This window comes from Gouania willdenowi, chromosome 7 (assembly GCF_900634775.1).
Source record: "Gouania willdenowi chromosome 7, fGouWil2.1, whole genome shotgun sequence".
NCBI classification, from domain to species: domain Eukaryota; kingdom Metazoa; phylum Chordata; class Actinopteri; order Blenniiformes; family Gobiesocidae; genus Gouania; species Gouania willdenowi.
Window position 1 is genome coordinate 24,260 of NC_041050.1, and position 15,083 is coordinate 39,342.

At 44.6% G+C, this 15,083-nt stretch overlaps 1 protein-coding gene across 2 annotated transcripts in view; it reads right to left on the bottom strand.

The window, feature by feature from the left end:
• Positions 1–592: 592 nt before the first annotated feature.
• The window catches only part of LOC114467651 (neurotensin receptor type 1-like), a 28,158-nt gene continuing 13,667 nt past the window's right edge, over positions 593–15,083 (bottom strand). For both annotated transcript variants that reach the window (XM_028454109.1, XM_028454108.1), the window contains exons 4-5: positions 11,222–11,306; positions 593–1,308 (exon numbers count right to left, since the gene is read on the bottom strand). In XM_028454109.1, coding sequence (XP_028309910.1) covers positions 1,059–1,308; positions 11,222–11,306 — 335 coding nt within the window. In that variant the 3' untranslated portion in view covers positions 593–1,058. The remainder of the gene's footprint in view (positions 1,309–11,221; positions 11,307–15,083) is intronic.

Below are 15,083 nucleotides of genomic sequence, written 5' to 3' on the forward strand. Positions count from 1 at the left end.
GAGAATGAACACGTAGCTCACCATGTCAAGAACTTGATCACACCCATTAGTTTATCCTCCACAATCATTGGTTTTCATTGATTGGATGTTGAGGATCAGCACCTGAACCAACAGGTAAGTTCTCCTGACAGAGTTCATCATTTAGCCACAAGGAAATAAGAGGGAACAATGTGGTGGGGGTGTGGTTAGTGCCATGACACCCCCATAGTATCCCCCGTAAGTAGAAACGTAGTAGTGATCTAAACAAGTACGTTTACAAGCTGCATTTGACCACTTTCTGTGAAGGAATTCTGTCCATTAGCTTAGCCCATTAGCTTAGCCCACAGATCCCTCTCATACCACCCAATGTGGTGTGAATGTAAACATTTTAAGTGTATATCCAATACCATTATTATGGAGCCAATGTCTGGATAACTCTAATTTAGTGTTATTTGGCTCAGAGACGCTAAACAAATGTTTTTGTGGGGTTTTTTCTCTCGTTGTTATAGCAAACATTGGGTTTACACTACACCATTGTTCAGAAACGTGACCCAGCGCTAGACAACGATCGGTTAGTGTCACACTGCAGTTTGGCCAATCAGCATTCAGCCTGTATGATCAGAATCAGAAATACTTTATACAAACTATATTATACAAACCACATCTATTAAAAACAATAGAAATATGCATTTATAAATGTCAACTGTACAGTTTAATTACGTGCAAAATTACATGTTTGAGTCAAGTTACAGAAGGGGGTGTCAGACTACCGTAGGGAGGCGTGTTTAATGACCACAGGCAGGAATGATTTACTGTGGCACTCAGTGCTGCATCTGTATAACATAAGAGCACGAAAAACATTAAAATATTTACATTACTGTCAATCTACATTTACAAACAAATGATTAGCATTTTTCTAATATACTATTTTTCAGAGACTTACAGTTTAACAGACATCAACCAGTAGAAAATAATACTTTAAAACTTGTAGTGAGGAATCACTAACATTACAGCCTGGACTTCATAAAGAACAGTTTGTCATTAAGGTGCCGGAAAGGTTATGATGTGTAGACGTTTGTTCAGTATGCAGTCTCTTTGATAAAGTTGGTAGTGGTGGTGTTGGACACGCTGATGGAGTGGCGAGTGAACGGGCGTGAATTCCTCCTGGGAGAGCGACGGCACAGCAGGCAGAAGTATCGCAGCTTGGAGAAAAAGGTTTGTCGGTACGTGGCTGAGACCAGGTTGTAGAGAACTGGATTAATGGCTGAGCTGACGTAGAACAGCACATTGGTCAGCATGTAGAAGTAGTGGTAGAAGTCCATTAGACCACTGCAATCACAGAGAACACAGTGCTATCAATACATTGTTATTACTTTGATTTCATGTTATTTGTTAAAAAAAAAAAAAATTCTATTCTGGAAAAATGTGAAACCCCAGGTGAAAACCTTGAAGTGACCAGATGGCATTTTGAGTTATTTACAGGTTCTCAAAGCGTGGTTACTAAGCTGTCCAATGACGTCTCACACATCGCCCCTAGAGGCCAGGTTGTGTAAATTATTCAAGGTGTGGTCAGTCAATGTTCAACACACGGTTAAAGCTCAAATATAAGATGGCTCAGACTGATTGATTGATTGGTTAACTAATAAAGAAATACTGAATTATTACATTGAAGTTACTACATTATATCACTTCAATTCTCAGCAGAAATCACATGGAGCAGAAATGATGGTGAAGGATAAAGTATTTTGTGGTCGTCATTAAAGTTAATAAGCTCAGTAGTTTGATGATAAATCAATCTTAGTTAAATGTAAAGTATCGGATCAATACAAACCACTAGTAATTACTTTAAGTTTAGTTGTGCATCAAATATAAAGTGTTTCATTCTGAAACTGCTTTCAAACAATAATGTTAGGCACAAACAAAATGATCAGATTAGCCCAACTACAATTTAAGTTCATGATTTATTTTCATTTTTATACCATCAATAGTGAGAACGTTGGATGTCTTTTATTGTCTGAACTAAATTTCAGTTTCAATTTTCACTGAATTGTCACTGGTCCATGTTTGTGTGAACCAGGCTTGTATTATTGGATCATATAAAGTAGGTATTTAAGGAAAAACCAAAGGTTATAGTGTCTCTAACATTTAGTACCAGAAGATGTTCTATTGATTGTTCACAGCGTGGACTGGGTGAAGGTCAGTGATGTCATTAAACATGATTGAGGGTCTGATTGAAAGCGACAGCAGAGGTTGTGTAGAATAAAAAGTCATTCATTAAACAGTGCAAAGGATCCACGTGGTGCTCAAAAAAAAACAAAAAAACATCTGATTTGTAAAAATGTCCACGTACACTAAGTGCTTTCCCGTAAAAATAAGTCAGCAAAATGTTTGTACAGGTGAATTCACTTCCTGTCCCACCTTAGACACGTCCACATTCTACTAGAAAAGGTCAAAGGAGCTCATTAAAGGTTTTAAAATATCAAAGAGCTGCTGACCAATGGGAATTTACTCCATCTTGGCAGAGAAAGCAAGAAAAGGAATTCTGAGAACAAAGTGGAGCTAAGTTTGGGTAATGGAGGTTAGAAAAACGTAGATTTAGTGTCACAGTAGTGAGATTACTAAGAAATGTAAAGCTAGTTAGTGATTTTTATATGTAATAGTTGATGTGTCTCAGAGGTGAATAAGAAGCGAAGGTGGGGGCCAGGACACACTTCACCTCTAATGGTGAAGAAAGACGGCTCAGTAAATACAGTTAAATCAATTTATTAAATGTATGAATTAAATATTTCAGAGATTTATGAAAAGACAGTGGACTAATGCATTGTCTTCAGTAGGGATGTAACGATTCAAAATGGGACTGTACTGAAATGACTGGAAAATATTCCTTTATTTTTTTGGGGGAAAAAAAACTAGAAAATTCTGTATTATTTTCCTTTTACTTTTCATTGTCAAAAGAATCCCTTGATAAACTATTCAAACAATGCAATTTAACTAAAAATAAATCTTGAATGAAATAAATAAAGGAATAATACAAATGAAGAACAAGCCTGTTAATTTAAATTCTGGTTCTATAGTAAACAATAAAAAACTGCATAATAGTTATTTTTCTTTTAAAAGTGCAACTGAAAATGTATTTTGTGCCTTAACAATTGGACTTTAAAAAAAAAAAAAAAAACAGTCTTCACTGTATTTGCGTCATATATTTGTTTGAACCAGCAGAGGGCGCTGCTAACACAGTGGTCGGTTGGGATGCAGCTAAGTGCAGTGAAGAAGAGAAGCTATGCTAGCAGACAGGGTTAATAGAAAAACGTGACTTTTACAGATATTCACTTAATATTACAGATATTCTTTCAGTGCTAAAGGGGTAATGAATCATTTATGAACATGTTTAAGAGTAGAAGGCGGCCAAAAAGAAAGTATTAGCAGATTTCGCCCACTGCCATGACTTCTGGATAGCGTCCTCTGCTGGTTAAAAAAAGTACTGCGATTCAGTTTTCACAGCATCGATGTGAATCTTGATACCTATGAATCGATTTTTAACTGCCTTACGATTAATCGTTACATCCCTCGTCTTCAGTTTATTCGTGGTTGGAGGTGGTAGTTCTCCCAGCCTCTGAGTGAACCCTAACCCTCAGTGGTAGAGTGGGTCATCCAATACCTGAAGGGTTGAGGGTGTGCTATGCCTTGCTCAGGCATTTATATATAGAGACAGGCAGCGGGTCTGTTTCTCAGTTCACTCCTTTTATTATATCTCTCGGAACCACCTTCAACACAACACACACTTCACTATTCCCCCCCGGGAACTGGGAACTACCAACCCATACATTCCTGTTGTACATCAGCTCCCAGTACAGGGGGTTCGAATCCTGCTCTGTCCAAGTCGTTGTGTCCTTCGGCAAGGCATTTTACCCACATTACCTTGTATGAATATGTATTAATGTTGGTGGTCAGAGAGGCCGTAGACAGCCACGCTTCTATCAGTCTGCCCCAGGGCAGATTGTAGCTTACCACCACTAGCATGACTGATGTGAGTGACTGGTGTCAATGACTAATGGTTTCTGTAGGTGCTTTGAGTCTCCTTGAAAAAGGCTCTTTATAGTCTAAGCCATTATTATTATTCATTTTATTTCTGTGTGAAACCTCCATGAAGTCCTGCAAGAACCAGGTCAGAAACCAAAGGATTAGGTTGTGCTTAGTGTCTAAATCAGGGGTGCCCAACCCTGGTCCTCAAGAGCCACTATCCAGCATGTTTTAGATGTTTCCCTCTTCCAACACAACGTTATCAGGATCCTGCAGAGCTTGATGATGAGTTAATCATTTGAATGATTGTCTGTTGGAAGAGGGAAACATCTAAACATGCTGGATAGGGGCTCTTGAGGATCAGGGGTTGGGCACCCATGGTCTAAAGGCTGTAAGGATAATTCTCCACTGATTCTAACATCACAGACCAACTAAAGGATTTGAACCAAAACCACAATAAGTCACTAATCAGGGAGGGAAAGGTCATAATATTTGTGAATCACTCATAAGTTAAAGCTACTGATGGTTAGGGTTAGGGGGGCTCCCGTTGGCCTGGGGCACTGGTGGGGGGGCTGTGGCTCCCGCCTGGGGGACGGGCGGTGCCGTGCCGGGTGGGTTGGCTGGGGGGGTGGTCTCGTTGGGGGGCCTGGGGTGGTGGGGTCCTTGGCTCCGGTCCGGGGGGATAGCTTTGGGGGTGGCTGCTGCCCGGGGTCGGCGATTGCCTCCTGGGTTGCTGGGTGGCGGGGCGTGGCTGTGGGTTGCTCCGTCGGCCCTTGCGGGTCCTTGGCTTGGCTCCCTGGGGCGCACCTTTGCCAGGGATGTCGCTTGCGCGACGAGCCAGGCGGGGCCCCCTCGGGGGCTTTTTGTACGTTCGCAATGGCCGGGGTGTGGACGTTATGGCTAGAGGGGTGGGGTGGGGGGTGCTATGGGGCCTCCCCGGGGGTCGTATTGGGCGGGTGTGCGGGGGCGCGGCGCGTGGTTCCTGGCCCGGTGGATCCGCGTTGGGATTGGCTGGTCTGCTGGCTGGGTGCACCGGGCGCTGTGGGCGCGATTCCGGGGCGGGGGTGCCCCGGGGGCGGATCCTTGGGCTACGTGTCCGGGGAGGTGCTCTCCGGCCATCTGCCGGGGACCGGCCGCGGCTCGTGGCGGCGCTGCGCAGCCTTGGGCGGGGCTGGTGGCCTCGGGCCCGCTGTTGTTCGGGGTGTGCTGGCGTCGGGGGGGGTGTCTCGTGCCGGTGCGTGGGTCGTCGGGGATTGCCTCCGTGGGGGGGGGGGGGGGGGGGGGGGGGGGGGGGGGGGGGGGGGGGGGGGGGGGCTCTATTGGCGCCGTTGGTGTGGGGGGGGCGGTTCCGGGCTGGGGGTGCTTCGGTACTCTGGCTTTCCGGTCCGTGGCTGGCGGGATGGCCCTGCTTGGCGGTGGATGGCGTCCTCTCTCGTTGGGTGGGCCGGGGCCGCCTCCCGGTGGGAGAGTGTTGTATCGTGGCGCCGGGTGGGCCCTGTGCTGGCCCTGGTGCGGGCATGGGCCTCCCCCCTGCTCGGCCGCTCCCCTTGGTGGCGGGGTGGCGTTGCTCCGGGCCGGCGGGCAGCGGGGGTCGCCGGGGGATGGGGTTGGTGCCTGGCTGTGCCCGGGGGTGGGGGGTGTCGCCGTGCTCCGCGGGGCCGGCGCGGTCTGGGGGGTGCCGTGGGGGGGGGCCTCCGACTGTGCTGTTCCGGGGCCCGCAGTGCCACTTGCCCGTCTGCGCCATCTACCCTCTCGCGTGGCCCGCCACACGGACGGGCCCGGCTCGCACTGGACAGGCTTCCTACATGTTCACTTCACCCCACTCCCAGCTGGTCTGGCTCACTCACAAAATGCACCACACACCGATACCCAACCCTTGGGGGGCTGGATGGTGGGGCTGGGGGTGGAGGGGGCCGCCACCTGTGTTACTATGTAGTGGCGTGGGGGCGGCCCTCCCACCTCTAGTTGCCCTACTAATCCCTCCATTTTAATCGCATCTCAACATGCCACCCCCCGGAGGGTGTATCATCATTTACACCCTCCGGCCTATTACACCACATACACATAAATCCACAGAGGCTGGAGGGGGAGCACCGCTCCCCTCCATCCCCCTTCTTTTAATTACACCCCATACATTCACCAAACACACACATTCACACAGGGGATCGGGAAGTGCCTCTCCATTGGGGAATGGAGAGGCACCATAACAGGGTGGTGGGTTGGTACACATATTTGGGCCGGTTTGGGGGGTGGGTGTGCTGGGGGGGTGCTGGTGTCCTCACCGGGGTTGGGGCAGGGTTGTTTGGCGCCTCGGGATGATGCTGTTTACTGGGGGGGGCGGCGTTAGCTGTTCCGGTGGTTGAGGTTTGCTTTCGGCCGCCTGGTGGGTATGTCCTGCCATCTGCGGACTGGTGGGTGGGTCCGGGGCATCTTTGGCTGGGGGCTGCTGTCCCGCGCTGGATGTGTGCCGTTGGGGTGCCTCCGTCCCCGCGGTGGGGGTCGCCGGTTGCTCGCGGGCCGGCGGGGGGCGCTGCCCCGTGGCTTGCGCTGTCCGGGGGGCGGCGGGCCCTGGGCTGCTGGCCTTGTGCCGTCTGGGGCTGTGCGGTCCTGCTGGGCTGTGGCCGGGACCTGGGCTGGGGTGGGGGGCGCGTCCCGGGGGGCTTGGCCCGGGGGCTTGCCCTTGGGGGGTCCTGGTCCCTGGGGTTGCTCCTGGGGCCCGGGGTGCTTGACCGGCTGGCCGGGCCGGTCCTGGCGGGGGTCTTCTGGGGCGGGTGGCGCGTGCCGCGCCCTTGCATACCTTCTGGTGCAGCCCCTGCTTGGGCAATCCCCCGTGAGGCAGGGTGTCGGGGCCAGATTAGGGGGCCACATCCCGGCGGGGCGGTCTGGTTTGGCCTCTGGAGGGGGCCCTGGCTTTAAAGAACTGAAGCTCGTGGTGCGGGTGGCATCAGCATCTGGGGCGCCCGGGGGGGCTAGGTTGGGGTGCCTGGGGACCGGCGGGGGGACCCCCAGCGGCCCCCTGGTGCCTTATGCGGCTTGGGGTGTGGTCGTTCGCCCTGGGCGGGCTGCTCCTGGTGCTGCATCCATTCCGGGTCCTCCTGGCCTGGGGTCGGGTCCCTGATGGCTCTGGGCTCACCGGCAGGTGCCCGCCGGCTGCCCGTTCGGCGTGGCTCTGGTCGTCTGCTGGGCGTGGGCTTTGGCTCCTCCGCTGGGGTCTCGGGCGGGGGGCTCTCTGGGCCCTCCCCTCGGGGGGCTGGGCGCGGGGGTGTGGGTGGTGGTGGGGGGGTGGGGGGCCTGGGGGTTGGGGGTTGGAGTCGGTGGTGTGGTGCGCTGGGTCCTTGGCTCCTTGGGGGCTTTTCGGGTGTGTATGGGGGGGGGCAATGGCAGCCTCTCGGCTTGGGACCTTGGGGGCGTTCAGGGGGCTGCTTGGCCGTGGGGTGGTCGCCGGGGGCCCCTAGATCTCTCGCTCTTTCTGCTGGCCCGAATGCTTCTTCGGGCCCGGGGGCGGCTCATGGGTTTTGCAGTAGCGGCTCTTGGAATCACATTTGTCATGGACGCACTGGCCTCGGGCTGTGGGATAACACTCATACTGGGCTCAACCTTAGACACGTTGTTCCCAAATACCTGTTTTATGTAACTTCCACTCACTTCCTCCTCTGTTCACAGCCACCACCATTATTCCTAAACCGCACACTGGTCACCAGACTGGCTTGATAACACAACAATAAGCACAATATACACAACCACAATTTCACATCACATCACTTGAAACTTATTGACTATTCCCCACCCATTCGTTTTCCTATCTTGTATCCCTCCTCCCTGTTAACTCCCCCCCCCCACCCCCCTCACCCTGGTGTAACACTGCCCTCTCTTTTTTACATCCTCCCTTTAATAAAGTATTTACCCTTCCCTAGGGAGGGCTGGTGATGGTCACAATTATGCAATGAAATAAATTCATTTATTTCATTTCTGTTCCATCTGCTGTGTCAGCATTAATGGATCATGTGTTGTCAAACATATTTCAAGCACAGATAATTTTACAATGAATTGTACGGACATTCCTACTGCTCACATGTTTAAATATATGTTCACTCTCAGCTTTAATATGAATGTATTCAGAATGGAACAAGCCTAACATATGAGATGATCACTAATGACCTCAGTTTCTGTATTTCTATGTAGATGTAACCAAACTGAAGTAGACGTTATGGGCCTGTACTACAAAGCTGGATCGGTATATCCTGATGTGTGTGTTAGCTTCAGCTAACCAAAGTCTCTGTACTATGAAGCAGGATATAAACACATTCACTAACCCAGGTGATTTCAGCCTGGCTATGTGCGTGAGTCGTCCTCAATTTATCACGCACACACTGAGATGAGAGCACATTGTTTCACTGTAGCACCAGCCTCACTATAGAGTATTAATGAACAAACAATGAATATGTGTGTGTGTGTGAGTGAGTGAATTAATGAGTTAAGGCTTCATCAACTGTCTGTAGATCAGTCCATCAGATGAAAATCTGTATCTTTTCACGAAATGAAAGGATTACTTAATCCATTAATACTCTTTCTTTCCTAAACTCAGCTGTCAGATCTGCACCAACAAGGATCTAATAATAATGGGCAGCTCATTTTACAAGAGATCTAATTGGTCAGGAGGCGGGGCTTTAGTAATCGCTCAGATCTGATCCACTTCATAACTTGGTCTAATCCAGACTAAGTTACCATGGTGATTTAGCCCCATAGTACAGCACTCACTGATAAAACCCAGCTTCAGAGAACAGGACCTAGACCTGAACATTAAACAAACCTAACAAAAAAATAAAAAGCATAAGATATAGTTAGACCTGAGTAGTAATGAGACAAGCTTTTAGAGATTCCAGTTAAATGAATCTATCTTTGAATGTAGAAATAAACAGTTATCTGTTTGTAGAAAGGCTGATGTTCTTCCTGCTGTTACTGAATGAAAACCATAATGACTTCTCTACAGGAGGTATTGAAAAACATCATGTTAGCAGAAATCACTTTAATTAAACATGAGGCATTACTGGTGATGGTAGAAATATAACTTTGAATCACATCAATGTGTCTTCAGTGAAGTGAATAATTTCATCTTTTCAGCTGCTGTTCATTCTCCGTCTGTTCTGTCATGACCTTCAACAAAGAAAGAGCAACAAAATGCTCCAATTTACGTGGTTTTAATTTTTTGTTTCATACTGCAGTCGGTTCTGCTGATCACCCACGCGTTCTACATCATCTCCCATATAATAGGGAGGCTAAGCAACAAAGGAGACTTTTGCCTCATGAGTTTGCATCAAACCACTTTTTTTGGGCTTAATCTCCTTACTAATACTTCCTGTTTTTAGTCCACGATGAGTCTGTTTGTGTTCACGGTGCAGCTGAAGCTCTTTAGTCTTCTATTGGAAATGCTTTGAGACAGAAACAATCGCTCTAGAACGTGGTGATGATATGGAGCTCCAGGCCCTTTTGGTGCTGAAATGTCCTTATCAACGTTTCATTTGGAAAGCAAGGCCTCAGCTGTTCAATGCCTGATAAGAAACACTAACTGTTAAACTGTGGGGTAAAAATTAAACAGGAAGAGTGAATAATGTGGGATTGTTCAAACATATGCTATGATTCAGTGACCCTAACCCTGACCACTAGGGTTGGGTAGGCACGTTGCAAATCGAGACCACCAATGTCAACACCAATGACAATTTCATATGTTTCTGCTGTCAAGTGTTAATTCAATTCAAATAAATTTTATTTGTATAAAGCAATTTACAACAAAATCATCTCAATGCGCTTATCAAAATATAAAATTCATAATAAGAGAGAAAAAACCCAATAAGATCCACATGAACAAGTATTTATCATCTAACAATATCAACATCATAAACACCATTAAAGAAACATAAACATTATTTAATATAGCCTCCATACTCTCCAAAGAACATATATCTCATGACACGACAGCACATCTGTTGTTTGTGTTTGAAACACAGAAACATGGAGAAAATGACAACAACAACAACTCAGAACATCCTCAGTGAGGAGCATCCACAAAGTCAATCCTTCCTTTTGTTCCATTCACTGTAGAAAATACCAACAATGTTCTGACCTTATCTTTGCTGAAGGTCTGGTAGCTCAGGTGTTGGTCTCCATCTTTTAAAAGATGTTGTTTTTCCTCAAAACAAAATTTATTTATTGTCTCTAGTGCTGTCATCCTGACTGTAGTGTTATCCTGCTCACTAGCTAGAGAACGTAGCAGCAGCGGTCACATGGCATCAATTCACTAATGCACTGTGAACGTACGTATAGCATTTAGCATAGCACGGTTACGTCCAAAGGCAGCGTAGAGAGCTGTCTTTGGACATAAATGGTTTTCATCTTGGAGAACTGACTGAGCATGTGCAAACACATAAAAACACGCTATGGGAACAGAGGCGGAGCAGCAATGTGCTTTTGGGAGGGGGTGTGGCCTCCTCCTGCCTTACAGCAGAGTGAGACTGTGCAGCATCTCTGCTGTTCCAGCAAATAGCGACGTTTAGTTATTTAGGCAATGAAAAGCACAAAATGCTGACACTTTCAAACTCATAGGTACTGTAGGATATTGGAAATGGAAAAATAAATAATCCAAATATCAATCCACCCTTGGGTAGGCACTGCCTACCTTGCCTACCCTGACTGCATGTCACTGCTATGATTTGTTGTTAGAACATAAGCGTGTTCTGTACAGACAGGCTGTAAATCTGTCATTGGGAACTAAATCCAGGAGTGATCACCACTAATCCACCGTGCTTTCATATCAGCAAACACATCAAGGTTTAAGGTCTTTATTGATATCCTGCATTGACATTTAAAACTATTTGTGGCAGCAGAGATGATTGTCAGTCAAACGCCCCCTGGCCAACTTGTTTCAGTTTTTTTATTATGCATTACAGTTGTTTTTATTACTACCTTTGAAGGCTCTGTGTATCATACAGAGATGATTGAGATTACTAAAGGACTTAGTTAGGGACACATTAGATAAAAATACCAAGTCTTGGAGAATAGCTTGAAATAGAATGAGAGGACAAAGGAGAGAGAGAGATGATGTGAATATTAAATGAAGGCAACCTAATCAAGAAGATGTATTTGTTCCACTCCATTTAGTCAGATGTTAGTAAATGATGGTCCGTGTGTGTGTGGTAGAATGAACAAAAGAGGTAGCGTTACTTACTCAGACCAGTTGGAGACGTAGCAGAACATGAGGCGGCGTGCATGATAAGGCAACCAACAAATCACAAAGGCAATAACCACGGCTCCTAGAACCAAAGGGAGGAACATCAGTATCTAAAGGTTACTCACAGATTGTTACACAGGGGCATCTCTCTCTCTCTTTTTAAAAACACTTCCTGCTATTTTTTAAAATGAAGAAATTCTGGTTTGTTTAGTGAGTTATTGTAGGTTTTCAGTTTTCACAGCAAATCTTTGTTTTTCTCCATTTTAGATTCTTTTCAGTGTTTTGATTGCATTATTTTCCCACAGAGATATAGAATAGGTTTCGTTAAAGTGGAACTGCTGGAAGTTGTTGACAACCAAATCACAAGCTGACAGTAAAATCTCATCGGTTTCCTATAAAACTTTGATGAAATCTATGTTGTGTTTGTGTGAAACTTGAGAAAAGCACAGATGGCTTAGTTCAATAGAAACTGGATTTTTAAACACATACAACAGCTTGTCTCGGCTAGAAGTGGACGACACTAAAATAATGTGTTTGACAATAAAGCTGTTAGCCCATGTGACACCATACATTAGCTTGATTGGGCTCCAGCTTCTTTGCATGCAACACTTGTATAGTGGTGACGTCGCCTGGCAGAAGATTAATGACAGATTAAAGTTTTAGATGAAATGCATCACAAAGCAAAAGGACATCACAGAAAACCCAATGACCAAATGTTGCTGAATACTTCTCTAGTGGTAAAGACTTAAATACAGCTTATTATATTTTTTTTGTAACTTTTTTTCCTTCTTTTTAAAAGGGAATTTTTAATTTTATTTAGTTTTCTAGCCAAATAGTTCATTGCACATTTTCTACTTCAAAAGTAATTAGAGGTGATAATCATAAGTAACAGTAACACAAAAAACAGGTCATCAGTAAATGAGCTCAGAGTATTACAGTGGTTAGAATATTCCACAATATGATAATGATCATCATGACATCCACACAGTCCCAATCATGGACCATTTGTAGTCCACACATTTCCTCTGCTGAGCTGTGGGGGGCAGCAAATGTTTCATTAAAAAACTACATCTATCTATAAAGCAGCAAAGGTCTGCATGCGTGTGTGTGTTTGTGGACCGAATTTCTCCCCGATGCAGTGTCTGTTCCACTTGAAACTTTGTCAACGGCTGACACAGCCCGAGTGTGTGCATCCGTTGTTTTCTGGAGTAATTTGGTGTTGCAAAACGTTCATTTTAAGATTACGGCACTCACGGTATTGAGTGCTCTACTTCTGGTTCCAGGTTCATGATGTTACTGTGTCGCAGTTTGTTTGGGTTTAAAAAAAAGAAAAGAAAGCCAATATTAAAAATGTTTTTGTACCGCTAAAAGTAATTTAAGTTAATATTTCATGGTTATTTAAAATTATTTCCATGATCCCAAACTTTCACTTCCTTCTCCGTCTCCATGACTGTGGGCGGCGACTGTGCTGACGGTCATTAGCCAACCACATCACAAACATTCTGCTTCTTCAGACAGAGGAATGTAACGTTTCTGTGAGCGGATGTGTCCACAACACAGCCCTACTATGATTATTGTTTGTTCCGCACAATGGTGAGTGTTTCTTATATTATTCTATGTGTTAGGAAGGATGCTAGCAGCTACAATGTAAACACACACGGCTGATGTGCATGCGTGAGAGTGCCACAGTGAAAGTTTCATACAGTAGACAGTGGGCAAACTGAGCATGCGCATCCGTCATTTTGAAAAAAAAAAGGTAATAATCTTTCCTTTAATTTTTAGGGTTAGGATTTATCTAGTAGGAAAATTTAAGGTAGAAAATATTGTACTTATACGTGTAAATATTTACTATGCTATTAGTGTGAATGCGCCTGTAGGAGGTTTTCACGTGTAGGATTATTTTTCACTAGGGTTAGGGATTATGTGCATGTACGCGGCTGACGCAGGTGAGTGTGATAATAACCCACGGAGGAGATGAATACACACACACACACACACACAATAATAAAAATACTAAATGACTAAAATCAAACAAAAAACTACACAATATTTATAGTAAAAGTACAATGAACAACAGAAATGCACAAAAATATACAAAATGACTTCAAAAAACATACATTACAGAAAAATACATCAAACAACAAAAATATGACAATGACTTAAAATAAACAAAACTAAATATTTATACAAAAATACACAAAATGAAACAGAAATGCACAAAAATACACCAAAAAATACAAAAATATACAAAATGACTCCAAAAAACATACATTACAGAAAAATACACCAAACAAAAAAAAATATAAAAAAACCAAACACATTTATCATATTCATGTCCCATAGAATTAAACCAGATAAATAACACACACTTTTATTTTACACCCACAAATAAACCCTTTATAACACTACAGAGTATGTACACCTCTATGTACATCCAACCTTCAAACACATACTCATTTGGCCATAATTGACAATTCTACTTAAGCCCCTCCCACTATATGAATACATACTTCTGATGGGCACTGTACTAGTTAAATATAAAAATAAAATGTGTGTGTTTTGTTGTTTTATTTTATGTGTCTGTACTAGTTGTAACAATAAGTAAAGAACATGTAAATGACAGCAAGAGCCATGTCCACCAGCAGCCTTTGACAAACCTAAGGGTCTCTAAGGCTGTACTCACACTGGTAACCAGGGCCGTTCCTAACCAGCTCTGTACATGTGTGAAACCATGGGGGGCCATTGTCTGGCCTGCGTATGTGTGAACTGCACCACAGGGGGGTTAACGGCCCGATGGTCCTGCTAGAAGAGGTGGTCCAAACACCGTGCTAGACTGGCACGGTTGGCCACGCATGCGCACGCACAACTCGACCCGCGCGCAAAATGTGATGACGTTGGGACCGCGCGACGCTTTACGGCACATAAACATCCGCATTCCGCAATGATAGCGGTGTCAGAAGTGCTCGTTAGCTGATATATATGAACAACACCACAGAGAACTCATGGAGGAAGAGGACAACATGACCATCAGGACTTCTCTTTGTTCAGCCGACAGCGGGACAGTAACGGAGTGTAGCAGCTCATCATCAGGTCTATCCGGGTATTTCCGAGGGTATAAATATACATATAAACACATATTACTGGTATATTAACCCATATAAACCAGAAAATATGGAAATGGGACATTGTACTGCTGCTAATGTATAAATAATATAAATATATATATATATATGGTGTTTCAGTGTTCTGGGACACATACTCACTAACTCTGTAGAATGAAAACAAACACACTGTCTTGAGGAGCAAAGTGTAGTGTATTAATTTATTCATCTAAATGTAACCATAAACAGAACATCACAAATACAGCCCAAATAAATGAAATGTCTGAAAGAAAGGTAATAATTTTCCAAACAAAAATCAATAAGCCAGAAATAAAGTGCAACCTTTTGCAAAATGTAACATGAACCTTAAAAACAAAACATTTAAACATTGGAAGTACAAGGATGGGAATATTATGACAGCAGAACCTGGAACAAGACTGTAAACTATGTATTTATTTTAATCTTATTTTATTTCTCTTCTTATGTCGTGTCGTGTTAGTGAACATGTGATAATACCAATTATCAGTATGTGGAGTTCCTGTTAGTCCTGCTCAACTATAATGAATTGATCAGAAATCTACACGTGTCCTGTTCTCATAATACCAGTAATATGTTACACATTACAGCCGTAAAATGTCCCATTTCTATATATTTTGGTTTATATGGGTTAATATACCAGTAATGTGTTTATATGTATGTTTATATCCTCAACATTACCATGGAATTATGGGTTTTACTCAAACCCCTCATCATCACGT